Here is a 24,207-nt window from a genome sequence, read left to right as displayed (position 1 = left end):
ACTGAGGGCGGAGGCCTGCGCAAGCGCAAGCATCGTCCCTACCTAGGTGAAACCATTCCTGCGCTCAAGGCGCATTGCTGGAAATGGTAAACGGTCTTAATATAAAAAACAGAAATTTTGCTAACGCTAACGGGGATTCGTCGTGGCGGGAGCGGGCGTGGTTGGTTGGGTCTCTGGGGTATGAACCCAGAGAGGGAGAGGCCGTTTCGGCTGAAGGCCTCTGCGGCATGGGGGGAAGATCACTTCAGCTGATGGCCTCCATGATCGGGGGGAAGGGTGGCGGGCCGTGCCCCTATTAACGGTATACCCTGGCATTCGCCTTACAACTGAGGAAAGCACGGAAAACCTCAGTCAGGGTAGCCGAGTAGTCTAACCACTCGTTGTGCTGACTTGGCCGTCTTTTGGGGACGGCATCGGCTGGCCTGCTGAACATCAGTCGCCCTCGGTTGCCCTTGGGCGACCTCTGGCAGCCCTCGTTCGGCACGAGTGCCTCCCGAGTTGCCGAACTAAGGGGTTCCCCACACCAGCTAACCTCGAGTCAAACCTCTCAGTCAGTGCTCTGATGTGGTCGGCAAAGAAAGGGACCCCCAGATCCTCATGTATTTGCCTGTTACTAACGTACCAGGGCGCGTTAGTAACAATGCGAAGACACTTGGATTGCAGAACTTGCAGCTTCCGGACGTGGCTGCGGGCAGCTGACCTCCAGATCGGGCATGCGTAATCCATCATGGGACGGATGAGCTGCTTATAGAGCAGCACAACGTTCCTGATGGACAGGCCACTTCTCGTATTGATGAGCGGGCCTAGCACACCTAATCGTTGCGCCGCCTTCTTTCCCACTTGGTTGACGTGCGCCGACCAAGTAAGCCCGGCGTCAAGGGTTACCCCCAGATACTGCGCTGTTTTGACCCATTGGATCGGCTGTCCGAGGAACTGCACTGCTCGGGGCTGTTGGATGTGTCTTCTCGCCGAGACGAAGAGAACCGCGGTGCTCTTCGAGACGTTGATAGCAATCCTCCAGGCCCTGAGCCAGAGCTCAAGTCTACTGAGGTAGGTCTCCAGATACCTGACGAGAAGCGTTGGGCTACGGGACGTGACTACTAGAGCCGTGTCGTCCGCGTATTGTGCTAACTCGACGTGGCGGGACGGTGTGGGTATGTCGTTGACATACAGACTGAAGAGCACAGGGGAGAGAATTCCGCCCTGCACAACTCCAGCCCGCATGGTGCGACGTGTGGACGTGGCCGACTGGAAGGATGTCTGGAATGTCCGGTCAGCGAGGTAGGAAGAGATGGTTTTTACCAAGTACGACGGGAAGTTGAGGACGGTCAGTTTGTATAGGAGGCCTTGGACCCAGACTGTGTCGAAGGCTTTGGCCACGTCCAGGAAAACCGCGCCGGTTAGCCGCTTCTCATCAAGGTTTCTGTTGACCCTTTCGACGAGGCGAGCCAGCTGCAACGACGTGCTGTGTCTGGGTCGAAACCCAAACTGCTTGTTGCGCAGCAGCCCGCGTTCATTGACCTCGTGTAGGACCCTCGTTAGTAGGATTTTCTCGCAGAGTTTGCCGACCGTGTCGAGAAGACTGATGGGTCTATAGGAAGAAGGTAGCGTGGGGTCCTTCCCCGGCTTCAGTATGGACACCACGCGAGCGTGTTTCCATGCCGAGGGGAAGTGTTGCCTGCGAAGGACCGCGTTGAACACTTTCGTGAGAAAGGTTACCGCGTGTCGTGGGAGATGTTTCAGGACCCTGTTCGGTATACCGTTGGGGCCCGGAGCCTTGCCAAGCTTGAGTCCCTTGATGGCCTGGGCGACCTCCGAGGGACTGGTTAATTTTGGTTCATTTGCAGGGGCATACTCGTATGCTCGCATCGCCTCGTTAACCATGTCAATTGCAGCCAGGTCCGACGGGTTGTCTACCGGCTGGAACTGGACCTCAAGGCTGTCGGCCAGGGCTTCTGCCTTCTCAGGGTTCGAGAAAGCCAGTCCTCCCGGCACTAAGACAATGCCGACGAAAACTGTGACGTAACAATTAGTTTCTTAGGTAAAGGAATGGAGTGCAATACGGTTCATTCAGGCTATTATACTGCATGCATAAGAAACGAGAAAAGATCCTTACGGCATTCTCAGCCAAGATTGTTGCACGTGTGATTTGGAAATTCCAATGCCTTTTCTTGCATTGTTATATACGCAGGTGTTCACGTAAAAGCTGACCATTGTCGGTCCATATTTACACATTGTTGGTAGTTAAAAAAATACTCGAACTTATAATTTGGTTACATTCAGTCAAAAATTTAAAGAATCAATATTTAATATTTATCAGAAGGAAATAATTTTTAAAATAATGAGAAGGTACATAAGAAATAATTTCAATTTCATTGCCCTTATTGAAAAATAACGTCAGGTTTTATTTTACTTGATTAATTTTAAAAATAATTTTTCAAGGCCCCGGGGCTGTTGACCCCGTCACCCCTGGACTAGGGAAAATGTTTTCGGGGGCAGCACGCGGCCTGCGGGACACATGTTTCGCAGTTCTGGCGTAGAGAATGGAAGTGTAATGCCTCTGAAGTTGGCTGATCCCTCTTTTCAAGGAGACTGAGATGGAAATCATAATTGTTATCTCTTTCTGGGTCTAATCCATGTCACAATGGAGACTTATATCGCTCATCAACTGAACATGTAATTTCGTTCTGACTTTTAGGTTCCTATTTCATTCACCGACATTTCCACAAGACTCACACAATTTTAATACACAAGAAAGTGTTTCAAAATTTTTAATTTAAAGTAATGCTAGTTTAGCAATGGTGCCTGAGTGCTGTGCCCCCCAGAACAAAAGTACATTTTCAATCACCTGCGTCATCAGAATGCTGTTTGTTTATGCATTTGTGTCGGGGGGGGGGGGGGTGGTGGGGTGAGACACTTGGTATCGCAACAGGAATTTGGCTGTGATGAAGGGCCCTCCTGTCTGCTATAGATTTATCTCTGTCTGAACTTGATATGCATCGTGTAAGTACACGAGCAATATGATTTATTAGATGTGCTTGTCATGTAAAAGAGTTAAGTCTGTCCAAGAATATGTGGTGCTATTTATCATTACAGTGCCACTTGTAACTTGGTTGTTATATTTCCCGGTGATCAGATTTCGAATATCATTATATTTGTGGAAAGAAGAAAGGCCTTAAAGCACAGTGAAACCAAAATATGTAGCAGTAACAAATCAGTGGCAATAGAAGTTGCATGGGGCTAATGTGATGTGTGTGGGAAGGAGTTGCAGAGTTTTTAGTGAAAATATTATAATGTGGTGTGGAATAATGTCAGCCCCCCCACAGCTAATTTTTTTTTTGCGGTTGGGGGTGGAGGAGAAAAGAAAGGTTCCAGTATGAATCTGTGAGATAGGGAGTTTACTTTTTTGTTTCACAGTCGTGACCTATATTTGAAGTGATAACTTATGAATGGGTTGGTAGTGAGAATGACAAAATCTGTCTTGTGAAAATGGAAGGTGCGTGCTCATTAACCAGGTAGAAGTGTTAACTGTGTGGTGAAGTAAAACTGTATGTTCTTAGAGGACTGTGATACATGTATGGTGGAATCTTTATTTCTTGAATGTGAATGTATTTCGTCTTTCTAGGAGTAGCAGATTACAAGAAATAGAATGATCCTTCTGAGCGGCATGCTGTATGTAACCTGACCTTCATACAGCTTGCCATAGAAGCAGTGGCAACACTTGGCAGACTGACTTGATATCAGAAGAGGAACCCGTGTCCGCAAGGGACTTATCTCTGCATGAACTTGGCATGCGTTGTGTAAGTACATGAGCATTAGGATGTATTTGATGTGCTTGTCTTATGAGAGATTTAAGTCTGACCAATATTGTATGTGGTACTGTAAGTGAATACAGAGGCATTTGTAACCTTGTTATATTTTGTAATGCTCTTAATTATAATAATGCCATATTTGTGAGAAAAAAGTGATTGGGGTGAGAGGAGGTATAGCTCCTCCCTTCCTTGACCTCGGCACTAGATGGGGGTGAGTGGTCAGGATCACGCCCCGGCCGGCTTTACCCCCGGGAAAGGACCCCGGTACCCATTGGATAGGAACCTGGGTGGGCCTCAGAACCGATCTGGACGCAGAGGCTAGAGGAAAAATCCTCTGCCCCCGTCGGGGATCGAACCCCGGTCGTCCAGCCCGTAGCTAGTCACAGTACTGACTGAGCTATCCCGGCTCAAATCAACATTAATGTCACCACAGATTACAAATTCTGCCGTAGGTTTATAATGCTTTCTACCTTGTTTAAGTTCAAAATCACTTCATTCAATTTTGAAAGTAGTTGATTTCTGGATGTGAAATAATAATACTAGTATCATCAGACCGAGGGCTGATGGTTGCAGGCGGATCATTGACATGTTCGAGGAAATGCATAGGACCAATACTGAATCTTGACAAACTCCATGTTTTATAACACCCCGGTTTGAGTAGGTGCTGTTTTATGGAACGGGTGATTTTATTTCTACTTGGTGTTCCCTGTCATGAAGGTATGATTTAAACCACTGTTCAGGTATGCCTTGAATTCCATAGAAACTTAATCTTGTCGGTAGTAATTCATGCAATCATTTGTCTGGCGCCTGGAAGGATGTGAAGAAATTGCGTTAAAAGTTATTTTCATTACGGCTTCTTGAGTTGTATGAAGGAAGGTATCGTTTTCAGCTTCAGATGGAGGTGAATTTAAGTGACATGGCAATGAGTTGTTCGTGAATGAAGGTAGTTATAAAGTTCAGAATTTTACAGCGTCCATCTTACAGAATAAATAAATAGTGTTCATTCCGGTGTCTGAAGGTCGGTGGTAAAGATGGGTGTGAGGTCAGGTCATAGCTAATTTTGGGGGGGGGGGGTATCGACTATATGAATAGAATTCTGAAAGTCAGTGCACATCAAGCTCTTTTATTAGAGTTACGCAGGATCTACACAGCGGGCGCGAAGCCGATGGTCATGTCGTTCATGTTGAACTCCGAGTAGTACTTGCGCAGGAAGACTGCTCCCAACACGAACGGGTCCTCGTCGTCCGTTGTGGGGAACACCAAGATCTGACAGAAGCCACTTTCGTCCTGCATCAACAGATCAGAGTATTGGAACTTCCGCTCAGAAAGTGGTCAAGACATTCCCCGCCATTGGTGCAAGGTCCATTACTGTGTTCACAACAGACCACACCTTCACCCAAGTTTTCAAAGTTTGTTTTAAGTTTTATCCTCCCTCGAGGTTTTCTTACTAAAATTGTGTGAGCATTTCTTGCATCCTCCACACGTACGCCATCCTTATTTATGTTATCACACGCTATGGAGCAGAGTTATTTTTTGAGAAAGTGATAGTAGGTCAGCAAATTGCCCGTATTTTAAGGATGCCTAAGGTACATTTATTGTTCTGTTTACGTCAGAACCAATAACCACGTGTCTTGTGACTTCAAAACCACCGCGGAAAGATACTGACAACGAAGATTTATTTAAATAAAAATCTGCGTGGAAAAGATTAAATCCTCGCTCCCTGTATGAGAACAAGGAAGCTTGGTGATTCCTTGTCGAGAAATATTTAAATACACAACACATAAGACGATTGTTCCGCAACTTTCTGTAGTCTACTGGGAGGTCTCTGAACAGCTGGTACTATAACAGTTAATGTTGACGTTAAACTAGTAAAGTAGAATATTTTAATAACTCTCCCTGGTAGCCACGATCCTGTGCCAACTTCATTAAATGACATTTACATGTACTGCTACTAATATATAGGCGACAAAACTTTAATATAATTAAAGAAACCAGAAATAGAGGCTCTTGGATGTCGCGTGTCATAACTCACCCTGGAAACGTAGAAATCTCTTTCCAACGAGAAGTCATGGCCTCCGAGTCTGAAGTTTAGATTTGGAAGATCATGAAGTTGATCACACGGTAGCTGCTGCCGCTGCTGAAGAAACAGAGGTCTGAGTTAAAATTCATGTTGCATTTCTTACATCCTTAGTCCAGACTACACGACAAGCAAAGTGGAAATCACGACGTTGTTAAGCCAATACAAATTATATTGTAATTTAGGGTAATGTAATCAGTAGGCTGGAGGCTGTCAACTCTAAGAAGTTTATATTATTTATAGTTTATTTAACGATACCTTTTAATTATCTAAGAGCATATAGCGCCGAATGAGAGAATGGCACTGAATAATAAATTGGAATGGAATGAAAGGAAGCGGTCGTGGCCTCATTTAAGTTACTGTGCCAATTATGTTGAACTTTGTTTTTGAGGTTGAGTCACTTGCGACGTACCCCGTTCACAGCGAGTTGTTTTGGCAGTTGGTAGTACAGGAGGCGAGGGACGTAGATGGCAGTGCTACCAGTGTCCACGACAGCGTCGTACTTGTCTGCTCCAGAGATTTCGACGCCATCGACCGCAAAACTGAAACACAGGCGAGAATTGAACCGTGGTCCAGAGCACCCCTGCCCTCTGAACCCCAGATCTCATGTAGACTGCTGCCACTTTACCTGTCCACTCCGACCATTAACTCATCCTTTGCGATGATGTTTACGTATTTCAGGTTCCCGATGTACAGCTTCGAGTCCGAGCCACCGAGGATCAGCTCGCTTCCCTCTTGACCGTCCCTTTACAGTGCATAAGAGATTTTCTCTTGTTAATACAACCATGAAGCAACAAGTACCTCCGAGTCTTAGAGTATGCTCGGGTGACCGTATGGACATTGCACGAACACAAGTTTATGCGGAGGCTACTCACTTCTTGATGTACAGCGAGAACGTAGGCTCCCGGATCAAGTTGTTGTTGGGGGTGGCCCGCGAGGGGTCTTGGGACCCTTCCTGGAAGGACAGACCCAAAATGCCGTCAACTGGTGCTTTTAGGTGGTAGGCTTGGTAGAAACCGTTCGCTGGTACGAATGAGACGTCTGGGATGCGGATTCCTCCCACCTGTAACGCATGGATTACGACTTGTATGTGCCCTGTGAGCTGTGTGAAACAGCTGAACAGCGTACATGTTTATACCCAGTTGCCACTTCGTGATTTGTGTTCGTGGGTATCTTGTGTATTTTTGTTCGCTTTACAAGTTGCCGTTCTTTCTCTCGAAGGCTTGTGCTTGCAGAAAATGTTTCTAGAATTACGTTTTTCAATAATAATGTCATGTCACATTCGCTTCTATGGTAAATTGAAACATTTTTGTGAATTAAATATCTTGGAAATTTGTCTTTCTAGATTGTGACGCCTTGTAGTCTTGTACCTGGTGACAAAGGTGGAATGCCGAGGCAATGCATTTCTCCGAAACCTGTTGGACTAGACGGCGTCACAACTCAGAAGACCGCAGTCCACATTATGGCCGCAGCGAAAACTTCTTACCTCCGTGAAATAGCTAATGACACTGATTATGGCGAGATTAATTTATTTATTTATTTTTTTCGCAAAAGAATTGTCGTTTTCACCAATGAACACTTTAATTGCTATGCAAACATGTTAACAACTGGAGCCTGAATTTTCTGAACTGAGTACGAGGGTTGATGATCCATACTCACTGTCAGCGTATCCATGGCAACAGGACCGTACACTTTTATCTCGGCGTACGACAGGGAGATGTTTCCGTACTGCTTCTCCAGGTGGTACGTGTCTGACAGGTCCGCCCTGAAGACGTCGTGGTACTCTGCAGCACAAGAGAAACACACGCGTATTAACGATAAACTTGGGCCTGTCACCTAGAAAGAGCCCAACTCTGAAGTCCTATGCTTTTCACAATTTATTTGCCGAGGAAAATCGTGGTCCGTGTTTACGTTGTTCGTAGTTTTACTGAGTTATTCCGGTCTAAATCTGGGAAAGAAACTTAAAATAGCCTACGACCGCGTTCTTGTCTCTCTCTCTGTAATTCCGAAAAATATAATAGTTCATTTCATTATTACATAACTCTTGTTGATACAGCGTCTTTGAAACCGAATGAGAAAGTACAGAATATTATCTGCCAGTGTGTGTATTTACTCTGAATGTCCCCGACTAAATCTCCCTTCATTTTATCACAAGTACAAACGTACAATATTCGTTTGGTATGATTATTAATTCAAAATGGACTCTTGTAAGTGAGGGGAATTTGCCACAGCGTTACTCATTGTGTCTGTGTATTCAGTTCCCAGCCGGAAGACACGCATGTCCATCGCAAAGATCAGTAATATCTTCAGCATTTGCTGAGGCAACAGATTTGTCTCGTGACAGAATGGGGCGTCACTTGCCGCTGAGCTGCGAAGATTGTGTTCTGAGTTTCAACGAGTTTGGCTACGTACTGCAGTAATGAGGAGTCGACTTGCACATTTCGACGGACCCGACGTACAGGTCGGACGAACCCGTGTCCATCAGCACCCTGAACCCTTGGGGAGGAGTCCCTAGGTAGATCTGCCCCAGAAGTCCGATCTGAAATAAAAGTCGAAGGGTAAAAACAAATGAATTGCTGTTAAATTCTTGCAATGTGTTCACATTTCGGTGTTTGATCATACGCCATGTTAATTTTTCATTTCTGGATAAATTTTGTAAAGGATAATTGAATTTGGTGATCAGGTTTTACAAACGTTGCTAGGAGGGGGTTCCTTGGACCTCAGTCGAGCGGGAAAATTATTTGTGGCCTGAGGGCAGAGAAAAGTTTGACCACCCCGATTCAGTCTCGCGACAGGATTCCGTGGCGTCCTCTTGACGACACGGGAACACGACTTAGGGCTACATGACAGACGAGGCCACACAAAAGACAGTCCTCTTCTCAGTAAGGGCTCTGCCCCGTGGATGCTACGCGTTTTATCTACTTACTTTGGGGGCCATTATCACTTCCTCGGTGGTGCCATCTGCTGCTATAATCTGGTGTTTTTCGGCGCCCCGAAAAACTACTTGTTGTAAAGGAACCCTGTTTAGACAGAAAACAAGAACACAAGAGTTAGAAGCTGCGTGCATTGCTTTAGTCCAACTCGCGTTCTGACGACGCATTTTTTGTATTGCTCTCCCAACTATGTCCCGGTTTCCCGTGAGTTCTTTTCCACTCATGTCGTACTGTCTTCCCCGACACTTTCATAACAAATACTCTTTTTATGGTGTTTCTCCATTAGACTATGGCATGCCCGAGAAACACCCCTCGCTCTCTTTCTGAGTAAATGTTTAAAGCAGCTGGATTGCTGTAATCGTAGAATTTAACACTTTCCATTCTGCTTCTGTTAAAAACCTTATTCTGTTCGTGTGTTTTCATGGTAACATGTACTTTACGCTATTGAAAAGCCCGAATAGTTAGCTTTAATGTTTATTTTTTTAATCTTATTTACCTAACAAACCCAGATCGAAAAAGTCAGTACTTCTAACGATATTTGTCGTGCGTAACATGCAAAGGGTTACGTCCGAAAGGAAATCCCTGCCCTTTCTTTGTAGAAGACCTTACTAAGTACCGACTTTCGAATTGCAGACAAACAGTCGCCCTGACGATGGAAATAGTCAGAATTGTTGGACATTTTAAATGATGAGAAATCTAGATCAATCCGTGATGTTTCACAGGATTTCATTTTTTACATAGAAAGATTGATCTAAGCAATAACGCTGTTGAACTTTATGCGGGAGGGGGTTGCGCTATTTGAATATCACCTCGTGGTCTGATTTTCCCCGCTGGTGTTCGTGTAATTTCTCAGTGTGTTCAGGTAAATGTGTCTCGAAGTCGGCTGGTGGCTGTGCCGCTGGGACTACGAAAGGCAGCTTCTGTCGCTGTGATCGTGCATAGCGGATAGGTTGTGCTGGCGGCGTAGTAGTCAGATACCCTCACCGTATTTAGTTCGTTCTACGTGTGTCTGAACTTCTCAGTTTCATTGGCCTAGTGCTTTTTTAACACTTAATTCCCTCAGTTTAAATTCTAACAGTATTTTCATTTCTTCTAGAACTCACCTTACTACGTCGTGGCAGGATGTCGCAGCCACGAAGAGGACGACGAGCAGTTGAACAGCAGACATCTTGGTGGTGTTGCTTCCAGCTGAGGATGAGGCACACAGCTCCTCCACTAGCTTATATACCAGCCCTCTCATGATGGCCTTAATCTCCAACTGACGCCATACGTCGTCGTGACATACGCCTCCTTAGACGCAGGTGATATTTAATGGTGCACTCGTGCACACTCAGCACGTTTGTGTCTCGAAGTTGGCACCAAGTGGTTGGTGTGTCACATAATTTAAATTTGAATTTAAAGTTGATAAACTTTACGATCAGCTGCATCCTCTTTAGGATTCTTGAAAAAGCATACATTTTAGAATGGCTCTCGTACCGTATGGCGTCAGCGGGCCGTTGGTTGGGAACCATAACTCTGTTGTTGTACACACATGTATTGCTTCTTGAATGTCTTAGACGTGGGATGATGAAGTCTGACTTCTGGGATGATGTGCCGTGTAGTCTGATAGAAGTTCAACGACGTTTCAGAAGAGCTTGCTGCCTCCACCATCAGTGCGTGTGATTTCTCCTTTCAGTCGGTTTCTACTAGACTTCGCCGCGTAACATCCGGGAAGACGCCTATACTCATACTAACTGGTTAACAGACAAATTAAATACCTGTTAATCAAAATTTAACCATTCAGTTAATCAAATAAGTAACTTCATGGAACTGCTCCTTCCTCAGGAAGTTGACAGTATTTCATCTGGCACCATCTTCAGGGTATAAGATTGAGGACGCAGATTTGTCTTAAACTTTTGCTCCCTAGAAAACCTCGAATTTCATTTTCGAACACTTGAGAGTGTGTGCATTGAGTGGAGGTTGTGATTGTGGTACATTTGAGAATTTATGATTTCTAGTGAATATATGGGTCATAGCATATTGAAATTTAAGGTTAGGTATTGTTAATGGAGGTGAGTAGTGACTGTTTCTGAAATGATTTTGTTAATTAAAGGTGGTGTTACACGTGTGGGTGTGGTTTGTTTAGCGCTTTTTTTAGCGTTTAATATTTACTCGTTACAAAGTAATAAGTGAGTCAGTGACAATGTAAGTACAGGCAACCCTCGATTTACGCCGGGGATGTGTTCCTCGACGAACCGGCGTAATCGGAATCGGCGTAAATTGAAACTCTTTTATAATGTAAATCAATGGGAAGTCAATGACACACGTTCCCAGCACCCAAACATTGACGAGTAATATAATGGCATTACATTTAAAGCTCTGAAATAACGTAAATAAATTGAAGGGAATTTAAAAAATATATTTTATACACTTACAATCGGAATTCGTTGGTCCCCGCGATTGACTGCGATTCTTTCATGCGATTGATGTGTACAGTCATCTCTGCTGTTATGCGACAGTTGCATTCATGTAAGACGCCGACCTATAGAAAATCGCGTAGTAAAAATAACCCCGGTACCTCCGCAGAGATTAAATTATTCCTTTGAAAATTTAAAGCGTCATGAATCAAATTTCATAAGAGCAAACTCACATATGCAAAAGTTTGCATTTCACACACAGCTTTTACCGATTCATTGATCTCATTGGAGCAAATTCGCGTTAACGAAACACGTAATTGCAGATATGACTGTATTTATAATTTTTATTAAAAATTAGCGATGTAAGAATTACGATTTAGTATAATAATCAGTTCGTGAAACATTGTAAATAATAGTGTGTGTGGTTTTTTTTTCTGGTTTGAAAATCGGCGTTATTCTGAATCGGCGCAAATTGAACAGGCGCAAATCGAGGGCTACCTGTAATTAAGTTTCGTTGGTATGAGAGTATGGCACACAGTGATTGGAGCTGATAGAATATTTTGTGTGCTAGTGGTAAATTTGAGAGATTGCTGTGCTGAGCAAGGCGGTAAGTTATAATGCTTGTACATTTGAGGTTAGGTATTCATTATTAATTTGGATTTGCTTCCCAAATTTGTTACAGAAATCACAAGCCTAGTAGATAACTGATTGAGGTGATAGTCTGAGAGTTTTGAGCTTTGAACTTTGATATTCATCTGAACCAGGTGTTGATGCTTCATGTGATGCAAGTGACAGGCACTGTTGAGAGTTCTCAGGCTTCAGCCATAAGGACATATGACGAGGCTGAATATTCCTTGTGGTGTATTGTGGGCAATTTGCATTAGGAGTGGGTTTGGTGGGTTGGAACCAAGTATAAAAATGCAGAGCACAGCAGGCGAAACCTTGTCATTGTCCTGTGTAATGTTGCTAGCAGTGCTACTTATGTGGTTGTGCCAGTGTTTGCCAGGATGGTTAGTTGATACGTCATAAATGGTTCTGTTGTCTTCTTAGCTTGGCAAAGAATAATCTATATAGCCTTTCAGTCAGATTTTTTAGCATGAAGAATTTGGGGGAGGTGTGTGTGCGTGTGTCAAACATGCAGACGTTATTAACCATTTGGTGTAAGTACAGAAATTTAAGATCGTATAAACAGAAAGAAGATAGTAATACAATGACTTCAGTGCTTTAATGGGTTTAAAGAATAACATCACTTCAAAGGAAGTGGTTCCCAAAGAGGAGTTTTGATTGGAATCAGGTTCTGTTGTTTATTGTTCATTATTCCGTTCTGTGGGATCAACAAATGTTTTTCTGTTTTTTTTCTCAAGGTCATATTTGCCATTGGTGTTGTGTGCTTAGCAGCATTTCTGTAATTAGCAGGGAAGGAAGTCAAGTCTTATCCTATGAAGAGAAGTGGTCACGTTTGAAATTAGATGTTTACTGCTTATTTTCCCATGGATATTACGTAATTTTAAAGCAGAAAAGTAACAAGCATTTTTATAATTTATTCTCTTAAGTTTGTAGTGAACCATTCCTCGCACTTGGAAGTTTTGATTCCAGGTCTTAGCTCATAAGTTTTTAAACATATCCAAACACTGAGTTTGCTCATGATTTGAGATGTTTTCTTGTAGACTTGCTGATCTGGTCAGATTTCTGTGTTATTCTTATATACTTTCTGTGAAGCAAAGCACCGTCTTTCAAGCACTTGACCTCAACGTAGCAACTGTCAAAATGGAATGTGAATTTATTTGTTTTTCACGAGTTGTTGGCGCCGTCAAAGACATGGATTTCTGAAATTGGTTGGTGTCATAATGGCGACCAGTGATACTAGTATCAAGAGTGAGGAGAGTAGACTTTTACTGAGAATTAATTACTTATAGGTTGTCGATAGGAATGAGGTTAGGTTGAGGACCAACTGTGCTTCATGGTGTATGTAATGTACATGATTGATAGGATTTGAATTTTTACGGTGGCGAGTTTGAAGATTGCTGTCTTCTGTGTTCATGCAACATGTAGTCTGGTAGAAGTTTACCGACGTTTCAGAGGTCCATGCTGCCTCCATCATCAGGGAGATGAATAAACTTCTACCAGACTGCATGATGCAACAACCCAAAACATAGCCATCTTCGACATGATGAATGTTGTCTTATGTAATAGAAAGTGAGGATCCTTGAGGTCATTTTGTTTGGTGCAAGTGTTTGTTTTTCCTGATCCTGTAATTTGTGTAGTGATGTGGAACCTTTGATAATAATCTGGAATATCACGCCTACCGCACATTACTTACTATGGTATTTTGTATATGGAAATCTGTAAAGAGATGTTGTCAAAGCGGAAGTTAATGGAAATGTTTAGTGATCATCACCGTGAGTGAGTTTCTAAACAGTGTGTATCAGGAGATACACAATAGCTATGTTCCCATAATCGAAAATGTGGGACTTGCCAGTGATGAGGTTGGTTTCCCCCATTGCAATCTTATTGCTGCTGATGAGTTTACAGTCTGTGGTGTGGTATTTCAGGTAGCATTTCAAACGGCAGTGCAATGGAGTGTGCTCGGATGGACATCTACTTCAGACCTGTTGTCGGTAGATGCCAGGAGAGATCGTAACGGTGCGCATAGAATAATCGGTAAATATCCCTCATGCTCCCGCGATGACCGGATTTGTTCACTGTTTTCAGACGTTGCCGTTCCTGCGTACGAGAAAAATGGCGTAGTCATTGTGCCTAGTTTGATTTGTTGGGTCGGCGTCAACGTAGAATGCATTCTGAGTACAATACAGGTCTTTTGTCATATGTTGCGAGGGCGTGAAGGTTAATTTCATGTTCTTTGTGCGTGTGTTGATTTTCTGTGTGTCGTCTTTCACTTGTGTGGAGGACGTTTTGATTGCATTGAAGGTCGGTTTAGTTGGTCAGTAGGTTACGAATGTAGTGTAGGTTGCCTCCATAGAAAAAATTACGACTTGTCTGTCAATGCGAGTGTTTATTTCGGTATTTGGTTTCGTTTCAGGTAGGCGTGCCTGCAAGCAGATAGAATACTTGGGTCTTTTTGCAGTTTTGAGTCTGTCTTTACTACAGAGGTAACATGACTTTTCATCGAGAGCTGACATGCTGTGGAGTATGTGCAGCAACAGTTGGCAGACTCACTTGATATCAGAACAGGAAACCTCGTGTCCGGAAAAGATTCATCTCTGTCTGAACTAGGCATGCATTGTGTAAGTATATGAGCAATAGGATGTATTTGATGTGTTTGTAGTGTGAGAGAGATGAGTCTTTCCAATATTATGTGGTTCTTTAAATCTTTTGATAGGAAGTTTGTGGGAAGCTGCAGGTAACTGAGGGTTGATAAGTTGCATAGAATTTATTTACATTCCATAGATCAGGGGTGACCAGCCCGCGGGCCGCATGTGGCCCGCCTTGGACATTTTTCCGGCCCGCGAGATTCATCACACTTTTACAAAATATATTTATTTTATAATGGCCAAAGTAGTGAAAACCAATGTATTAAAAAAATACATTATTTGTGCATCCATATATTCAAATATTATCTGTCGAAATTATGAGAAAAAATTAACTTTGATTTTAAAATAATATTCTTGCGAATATATGACAGATATTGCCTGTTTTATTCATGAGTTTACAGTTATGAGTTCGCAGAATAATTAAACTATATTCTGCGAACTCATGATGCGCGTGCATCTTGGAACATCTAATATAACAGGTTCTATGTTTCACTCTTAAGTGCCAAATGTCTATAGTGTATCTGAATCTAATATGGGGATATATAATTTTATATGTGGCCCGCGGAGTTATGATGCATTTCCAAAGTGGCCCGAAAGATCATTTGGGTTGGCCACCCCTGCCATAGATCCTTCATAGGCCTAATTCAAGGATTTAGAACAGTTCATAGTGCAAATGCAATACTTGTTTCTAGTACAGGTATAAATACATAATGCTATTTACAGATTTTTGGAAGTCCAGTATTACGGCAAAACAATTATGATGAATTTCCATCACCATTATTTCTTACATGTATTTATAATAGTTGAGACTATTTGGGTGATGTAAATTCTTCGACTCAGTAGAAGGAGTGAGATAGGAGATACTCTTTTCTGAGGTTGACACTACAGCAGCACAAGAACTTTTTTTGTAAGTCTCATTGTTCGTTGAGGGCCGCTACATGCTTCAACCTTAATTTCTAATCTTCAGGAGTTTCTCTTTAAGTGCTGGAATGTAGTAGACATGCCTGCTATGTGAGGTACATATTTGAAACAGATAACATTCCATTGGTCCATTGCAAATGCATTGTGATTATTCATATCAAGTCTGCACCAGGAAGCAGGGGATGTTTGAGCTAAAGTAGAACATTGTTTTTTCATCAGATTTATATCATGCCACAGAGTTTCACTACTACACACAGATTGAAAACATCGAGCAGTTAAGAGTAGCGTGTAGTGAGTGCGCCTGTACTGTGTTCCGAGGGTGTTGTGATAATATTCTAGATTAAATCACTGTGCCACTGTGAGGTAATCTTAAATCTATACCCATTAGAACACATGAAAGCCTGGTGTCTGTTGTCCGTTAGTTGTTGTGAAATGAATGCTTTCAGGATGGCTAGTAGCAACTCGTAACTTACGTGCAATTAAAATTTCAAACTTGTTCCCCTTAGTCAGTACAGTCTGTGTCAGTGCAGCAGTGTGGAAGCCTGACATTGTTTTCTTGTGACTGCTGTGTTACCAACATGACACCTGTTCGTTGCAATCTCCTTTCTGGTCATTGATAATGCCTCATATCACAACACTCAAGACAGACAAACCACCGACATCTAACTCAAAGAAGGATGAAATGAAAGCCTGGCTATTGGAAAGAAACATCCCATTTTGTGACATGTTGAAAGCTCAACTGTGCGATGTAATCAAATTAAATAAGTCAAAGCACAAATGTTATGTGACTGATCAGATTTAGCAGATAAAGAACATACTGTACTGAGACTTCCGCTGCACCATCCCGATTTAAACCCCATTGAACTTATTTGGGCAGATTTAAAACAATGGGTTGAAAGCAAGAACACAACATTTAAAATTAAGGATGTCGAGCATCTGTGTCGCCAGATTTGAAGAAATTAGGCAAGAAGAATGGGAAAATGTATGTCGGCATGTTGAAAAACTAGAACAAATAATCGAAGACACTACTGAACACATTATAACTGAATATAATCTAGTGGACAGCAGCAGCGTTAGTGGTGAATCGAGTGATGTGTCAAGAGTGGAAGAATTGGAAGAGGACCGAAGAGTAGTGAAGAAGATAAAATTATCTAATACTCTCTGCAGCGTTAATTTTCTAGTGATGTGTAATAATCCGAGGCGTAACAGCCCTCTGAGAGCCTAAGCCATAGTGTAGTGAAATCGACTTTCCTTTTATGTACCATGGCGGTATTTTATTTAGAGTGTACTGAACGCGGCCTACTGAAGCAGCTTACTTAGCTTATTCGTTGGTTTGTCGGTCTACCGTGTAGTCTGTTTTGTGTGAGTTATGCAGCAGTGGTATGGTGATGCGTGGCTTCGCTTCGTACGCCTTGGACCCAGGTATTAAATCAGAATATTCATTGCAGTAAGGAACCTGAGGTGTACGTTATGTTTCCCTTTTATAATTCGGTTATCCTTTAAGACGCTGCAACGTACGTTGATACTTGTTTTTTTTTTTTGTCATTTGATGTGTTGTGGGGTAGTATGCTTATGTGCGGGTGGGGGGAGGTGAATGGAAGAACACCGCTAGAAATTGACTGCATTAATGATTAACTTCTGTTGAGTAGGTTAGGATTCATTTCTGGTGTACTTTCATTCTAAGAATTGTAATATGCGCGAACTGGATATCGAAGTATCGCGTTTGTGTTCCTCAATGCTGAGTGGCTGCCATCGTCGCTACTGTATCACCAAGCTGCCGCGTGATGATTCCAATGTATGTGACTTGGACAAGAAAAAACTACGTTTATGCATTAATATTGTGGGTATTTTACAGTATAAGATACACATGTCATTCCGAGACGTAAATAACCGCTCGAATCGCGCGTAATGACAAAGCCACTAGTCCTTTGTTCGTGGGTTGAACGCATATCGCCATCTTCATAACAGAGGACTGAGTTGGAAATATGTTTGTAACATGCTTTATTTTTATAAAAAGCCTGGAAGCTCACTGCCCAAGAATCTGTACTGTTATTGTCTGTATATGTATGCATACAGGAAACTGGATATTTTGGATGTGAATGTTTTTTGTCATTCGAGGAACTCAATACTAGAGGCTTTCTGGATCCTTCAGAGTCTGCTGAATGGCAAATTGTGTGTCACCTGTGTTTGTGTTTGCCTCAAGAGCAATGCTGAAGGCCCACATGTTATCACAACCAAAATTCAACCATGAACTTGACCTGTGTTCTTCAGAAACCTCATGTCACTGGCCCCATCTTTATGTGCATTGCGTCAGCATTAGGACATATTGCATGTGCATACTGTATGTGAGAGTTAAGTTGGTCCAAGATAATGTGCTCTCAATTAACACTCAGCCACTTCCTAGTAACATATTCTGGAGCTCAGTTTTCACATCATTGTATTTCTGAAAACACATATTAACCAAAATGTATAACCATAATTAAGAGATGGAAGTGGTTACCAGAGAAGTTGCTTAGGGTGAATTTGATGATGTCAGGAATCCAGTCAACTAGTCTTCACAGGACTTTGTACATTTTTGTTTTCAGGACTGGAACAGTTGCAGCCTGGGCCCTTAAATAAATATAAAATCACATCTATTACATCCTTCTGGGATCTGACTTGCATGTCTTTTATAACTGACACTTTTACAAAATGACTTTAAGAATTATCAAATGCATGCCATACATTACAGTTAGCAGTGTTTGCACCAAAGCACACAGGTGATACAAGTCGTTTATAAAAATAGCATGCGTTACAAAGTGAAGCACTCGCAACAGAACAATGGCGACATCACTTTTAAAATTACTACTCAGTGATAGGGGTTGAAAGCAACTTTTCTGCTACATTGCCGAGCAATTCATATCGTTTATTGCTATGGAGGGGGGTTGTTTGTAGTGGTTTCATGCATCATCTCATGAACCATCTTGTATGCAATGCATCACAGTAGACAGTAATGAAACTACTGAAGGGCAATGAAATGTAAAGTTCCTGCAAATTATAGAAAATGTGGGTATGAAATAATCATTTTATTCACTGATATTTTCACAGACTTATAATTCAGTTGCTTTGGTGTAAATATACAGGCAATATATCATCATGGCTCACTTCTTGCTAGTTATTAATACATTGGCATGAAACTTCCCTTAGACTGCAAAGTACAAAATACAGAAACATCTCCACATACCTTAAATGGCTCCAGCACCATGACCAGATCTTCAACTACCTTCCATTTATCATCAGTCAGTGTGATGGTTTCAACGTTATCTAATACTGACGCCACGACATTCTTCTGAACCAGAAACTGTTCCAGCATTATGTATGTTGAAGTCCAGACTTGAGGATGGTCCATCTTCAATTCATTTTATTCAAGCTTCAAAGGATTGTACATAAATTACAAAGATAATCTGAGGTAATCATAGGAAATTAAAACTGTTTTTATACTTGAAGGGTACCTGTCACACAAGGAAGAAGCTCTCTCCCCCATGTCTCTTAATGTTTGACATCATCCACAGCTCTTCTCATTTAGAGGTTACAAGATCAGTGTGAACGCCCGTTTGTTGACTGTTTCATGCATGCGATAAATGGCTCTTGAATGGATTTCGATGACATTCTGCAATGTCGATACTTACAACATTACGTATTTTTGCCTGTGACGTACTTCCAGTCAATTGGTCAGTAATGTAACTACATTGTTGTTAGGATGCAAGTGAAGACAATCTCGTTATTGATCAACATTGATACATCATTCCTGCCCAGACGTTACTCAGAACAGTCAGAAACTGACTTCTTTCCGATGAACTGAAAAACCTGTTTAACAGACACATGTTCACTCAGAGCATGCTTGATGACTCACTGAAGGAGGAGTCTCACATTTGGGTACGTACTGTTCTTCCTTTCGACACCTAGAGTTCTCAGAATTACAATATCTTTCACTCATATGGAAAGAGCAGTTCCATCACACCAAATGAAAGTAAAAAATGCCTTTAGTCATTCTGAAAATTTTACTGTGTCACATTTAAAATGCTTCTGCAAATATAGTTACTAGATGTGCACTTTAAATACAGGAATGAATAAAATTTATGTTTGAATCTCTTGTGTGACACATCTAGAGTAGCAAGTTCTGACAGAAGAGCTTCAGAATGGAGAAGCAACACATGCGAATATTCAGCCCTTCTGTTTTCTCTCTGCCCTTTATGTGCCAGTCAGAGTCTGTCCATCCCCTTCAATTTTAAAGATATCAGTAATTTCACACAAATTTTCATTCCTCTTAGTTGCTATTAATATTTTATTCTGTAAATGAGGTCAACAAATAAATACAGTGTTACTCAAATTATAAGAGCCGGTGTAGCTCAGTCAGTATAGTGACTGCCTACAGACTGGACGACAGGTTCGATCCCCGACGGGGGCAGAGGATTTTTCCTCTAGCCTCTGCGTCCAGGCCAGCTCTGGGGCCCACCCAGCCTCCTATCCAATGGGTACAGGGTCCTTTCCAGGGGGTAAAGCACGGCCAGAGAGTGATTCTGACCACTCACCCCATCTAGTGCCGAGGTAAAGTATGAGTAGGAGTTATAACATCTCTCCCCTCCAAGTGCCTACATGTATTCAATATCTTTGTTAATTTTGTATCAAATTTGTATTTTATAGCATGTGATTGGTGGAGATAAACCGGGTTTCGTAGTTGGTACTTTTCAAGATGCTAAATTTAATAGTCCTCAAGGGGTGGTGTTTCACCATCCAACTTTGCTGTACGTTGCAGACACAGAAAACCACGCTGTCAGAGAGGTAACTAGACACTCTAAATCCATATTGAATTGATGTTGTCTTTCAAACTTTAATATATATACCATTTTATCAGCCTTTATTTAATTCTTTTTTTTTTCCCCATTTACCATAAGTTATCTCTACCAAGAGAACATCAAATTTCCTTTACCTAAACCAGTTAATTGCAGGATCTGGCTAATGTAATAACTTAGTGCTACCTTCAAAAACACACGAAAATTGTTAATGACCTCTCAGAAGGGCCTTCTTCCTAGTTCGCTGCACAACCAATAGAAGTCACACATCTGTATCATGCATTGAAAGATGAAAACACAGCACTGAATCTTTATATGTTGTTTTGTGACTGTTTGCTAGCTACAAGTTTGGAACACCCAATGTGAAGCCGTAACAAAAGCAAATGTAAGTAATAGCTGTCTGGTCTGATGAGGAGGAAATTGGGCTTATTGGGTTCTGCTTGTTTCACAATGGATGTACTGATGAAGAAAATCCCACACAATTGAGATCAGTTGGGCTTTGACGTTCTGAGCAGTGCATTCTTAAATCTGCACATACTGCAATTTCAGATCAATTTGCAAACACTGCGTGTCAGAACACTCGTTGGCAGAGGAGTTGAAGGTTTGGATCTTGTCAGTGGAGCGCAGTTTAGAGAACTGGTGATCTCATCACCATGGGATCTGTGCCTGGTGTCTAGCACTGTGATTTCAGGGGCATAAACTCTAGAAGAGTCAGATAGAGATGTACTGCTAATTGCTGTGGCAGGAGTGCATCAGGTCTGGGCGCTGTTCCTCAATAAATCTACATGGTGGAAGGGCAAGTAAGTAGAAACTTATAGTATTCTGTATTAAGCTTATTAATATCTGTTCATTATAAAAAATGCAGCAGAGATCCTCAAAGATCAAGGTCAAGAGGTTAACAGACCTACATTATATTCAGGAGGTTTCATGTTCAAATGTCAACTATCCTGACTGAAAGCAAAGTTATTCCGCTTGTGCTGCTGTTGTAGGCAACAGTAAAGAAAATTGAAACAACTCGTACCCACACGCGGCTGGATTAGCGCAGCCATCGGGTCTCACCGTAGCAAGCGAACTGCAAATCGTCTTGGTTGCCGACAGCGAGAGCTCCAGCATTCGAGAGATATCATTAACAGATGGGAAGGTGTCGGCTGTGGTGGGGGGTGACAAAAGTCCCTTTGTAGGTCACAGCTGATTTATGAAAAAAAATCTCTTTGTAATGCAGTTTGATGCTGGATGGTGGGACTTAATAAAATTCAAATACTTCAATATGCTTTTAAGTAAACATTTGATTTGTTGTGAGATTTGAAGTTCTTGCAGGAGTGAAGATATTCACACCTTCTTTTTCCCTGTGTATCAAATATAAACTGAGTGGGGTAAATGTTTTGGAGATTTTCAGAATCTGTTTGATTTTGGGGACAAACACGGAAAGCAGTTTGACGCAAAACTACAGCAGCCTCTGGGTGTTGCTTGGTGAAACGTAAACAAAATTCTGTACGTTGCAGACTCATACAATCACAAACCAAAGGCTGTGAATGTATAGAGTAGTGTCTGCACAACTGTAATGGGATCAGGAGAGCCAGGCAATAAGACTGGGTGTTATGAAACTCCAGATGCTGTACAGGCAACAGTCATCAGAACTTGTGTAATTTTAATTATTCAAAGGCAGGAAAATAATCATTGTAAGATGAAGAGGATACCGCTGTTGTTATTGTTATTGATGTGATGGGGTGAGACTATGTCTCTGTGGGACTGAGTCTGTAACGGGCCCTATGTTTAGTTCCTAGATGATATATGATAGAATATGGAGCAGCTACAAGCCATGGTGGTCTAGCGGTTAGAACGCTGGCCTTGTAATCCTGGGGTCTTGGGTTTGATTCCCGGCGGTGCCCGAATTTATAACTTGTGTTGGGCAAGGCCGTGGTCTAGGCAACACGGAGTTTTCCTCCGTGGCATCCCAACAATTACTCCATTCACACACAGAAGAAGGCAATGGCAAACCACTTCTGGATCATCTGCCAAGAACGTATATGAACAGGTCCCAGTCCGAGAAAAGGATGGAAGGATCATGTTCATATGGACCTGTCGTCAGACAGAACACTAAATAAATAAATGGAGCAGCTGTGGAGTGACACTTTTAGGGGAAAACCAAAGGTCTCAGAGCAAAATGTGTCTCAGTGTTACTTTGTTCACCACAAATTCTCATTTGGACTGATCTAGGTGCAAACCCAGGCTTGCGTGAAGAAGCGCAACTAACCGTCTGAGCTGCGGCATCATCATTTGTGTTCCCAGTTCCCTAATATGGAAGATTTTGTCATAATCAAATGTTTTCATTGTAATTTTTGGGCATAATATTGAAAGCCCCCCCCCCCACCAGTATGTATAAAAGCTTCTACTCTTGTGTCTGTCGATTGCAGCTGAATGAACCAGGTCTTTGCGTCAGTCATGCCAGTCAGCAGCTGTACGTTGCTGACACCAACAACCACTGCACTAAAGTTGTCCAGTTGGAGGATAAAACAGTTGAGAAGGTAAAGACCTGCTGCATTATTCTTCATAATGTTTTGTGGAGATACTTTGGCACATTTCAGTCGTTCATATTTGTAATTCTGAACCTGACAGTCTTAGTATCACAGATTTGTTAATTTGTTGCAACTATCATATGTCAGTATCCTGATTTCTAACAATAAACATATTTAATTTGATTGTTACTGGATGAGTTAAGAGGTTATTTAACAACTGCTGTATCAAATACAATGATTATTTAATGTCAAATGATGTTAAAGGTTAGCTCCATTCAGTGAAGTTGAGAGGATCTGAAAGGAGCAGTCTTGCCATACTTATTGGTGCTCTCTGGAAATTTAGAGGGGGGGGAAACAATGAAAAGATCGGTCATGAAATTCAGTGTCCAAGATAAGATTTTTAAACTGGGCATCTCTGCAATACAAATCAGAAGTGTTGAGCCACTTTCAACAATTTTATATGTTACTCATGGCAAATGAATTTGAATTGTACATTATTTATAGTGAGCGGGTAAAAGATGGTGTTACGAGATGGTTTGTTGCAGCTGGAAATATTCCTGCCACAAGAAGTCAAACAGGTGAAAAGTAAGAAGACTGGTACAGATCTGACAATCAGTTCAGCTGGTGGTGAAATCAGCCTGATTCCATCAGTCGCACTAGATGGCCTAATACTCACAGATTGTGCGCCTCAGAAATGGGCTCTGGAGTTCCCGGGTAATGACCTACCACAATCTTGCATATGATTAAAAAAATATTTTCACATTCGTGTGTGATCCTTCTTGTCTAAAGTTGAAATCCTGCCTCTGGCATGGATGTTATTTCTAGTCAATAAACATTTATCCTGCCATAACTAACCACCTTTGTACATTTTCAACAAGTAATAGAATTATATTTCCACTCTGCTGATAAGTGAAGTTCATATTCTAGTCAGATAAATATAGTAATAGGTGTTTTTCACATTGTTTTTGAATGTAAGTAGAAATTGTCTTGCATTGTGTCCAGATACGTCATGGTCAGCCACCACCTCTAGCGGGGAATACAAACGAGAGACGACACTACACATATATGTTTCAAAGCAAAAGCAAACTCCCACCACGAGTTTCTCTGTCAAATATCGTTTGTCACGAACATTCAGAATGCAAAACCTACACTTTATCAGAACCGCTATATATGCTGAAGGTGCACCAGCTGAAGTTGTCCACCATTTTACTCACGTTATCAGACCGTATCAAACGCAATCTTCAAGCAGACCATCATAATCCATCTATATGCTTCATTTTTGTAACCACGCAAATATTTTTTTGAAATCTCATTGAGTTTACCACCAGTTTTATTAACATGTGAATGTTGTTTCAAACAAGCATGAAATAAAGAATATATGCTAAGCAGTCTTATATTGAAACTTCAAATAAAGTTTATGAAAATGTACTGTAATAACAGTTTTCTCA

General features: G+C 41.9%; 2 protein-coding genes across 3 annotated transcripts; one reads left to right on the top strand and one right to left on the bottom strand.

Moving 5' to 3' along the window:
• Nucleotides 1-4,914: 4,914 nt before the first annotated feature.
• Nucleotides 4,915-10,076, bottom strand: LOC110840453 (lysosomal aspartic protease). Of its 2 annotated transcripts, none has more exons than XM_087345232.1 (9): nucleotides 9,926-10,076; nucleotides 8,816-8,909; nucleotides 8,302-8,428; nucleotides 7,549-7,673; nucleotides 6,765-6,952; nucleotides 6,518-6,634; nucleotides 6,302-6,431; nucleotides 5,845-5,949; nucleotides 4,915-5,099 (listed from the first exon to the last, which is right to left on the bottom strand). In XM_087345232.1, exons 1-9 carry the CDS (start codon nucleotides 10,060-10,062, stop codon nucleotides 4,956-4,958), a joined length of 1,167 nt encoding a protein of 388 aa, XP_087201358.1. In that variant the 5' UTR covers nucleotides 10,063-10,076; the 3' UTR covers nucleotides 4,915-4,955. The 2 variants fall into 2 exon arrangements, with proteins under 2 accessions (XP_087201358.1, XP_087201359.1); XM_087345233.1 differs by having other exon boundaries at nucleotides 5,845-5,946.
• A 3,707-nt stretch (nucleotides 10,077-13,783) lies between these two features.
• On the top strand, nucleotides 13,784-24,187 carry LOC110839603 (NHL repeat-containing protein 2). Its single transcript, XM_087345371.1, is given in 12 exon segments — nucleotides 13,784-13,879; nucleotides 14,259-14,463; nucleotides 17,997-18,859; nucleotides 19,150-19,326; nucleotides 20,095-20,232; nucleotides 20,584-20,628; nucleotides 20,793-21,047; nucleotides 21,202-21,420; nucleotides 21,640-21,963; nucleotides 22,658-22,768; nucleotides 23,305-23,473; nucleotides 23,762-24,187. Coding segments are annotated over 9 exon segments (1,557 nt in total). The 5' UTR covers nucleotides 13,784-13,879; nucleotides 14,259-14,463; nucleotides 17,997-18,859; nucleotides 19,150-19,287; the 3' UTR covers nucleotides 24,019-24,187.
• The last annotated feature ends 20 nt before the right edge of the window (nucleotides 24,188-24,207 follow it).

This window comes from Zootermopsis nevadensis, unplaced genomic scaffold (assembly GCF_977971745.1).
Source record: "Zootermopsis nevadensis isolate Lab colony 2312 unplaced genomic scaffold, Znev_1.0 Znev_ptg000008l, whole genome shotgun sequence".
Lineage (NCBI taxonomy): Eukaryota > Metazoa > Arthropoda > Insecta > Blattodea > Termopsidae > Zootermopsis > Zootermopsis nevadensis.
Note: the sequence above shows the minus strand (reverse complement) of the source record. Positions and strands in the feature narration are given on the sequence as shown.

Coding starts and splice junctions, on each gene's coding strand:
- LOC110840453 (XM_087345232.1), bottom strand. CDS start 10,062: ATGAGAGGGCTGGTATATAAGCTAGTGGAGGAGCTGTGTGCCTCATCC. Junction 8,910..9,925: donor TCCTGCCACGACGTAGTAAG/GTGAGTTCTAGA, acceptor CTGTCTAAACAG/GGTTCCTTTACAACAAGTAG. Junction 7,674..8,301: donor GTCGACTCCTCATTACTGCA/GTACGTAGCCAA, acceptor CTTGTGCTGCAG/AGTACCACGACGTCTTCAGG.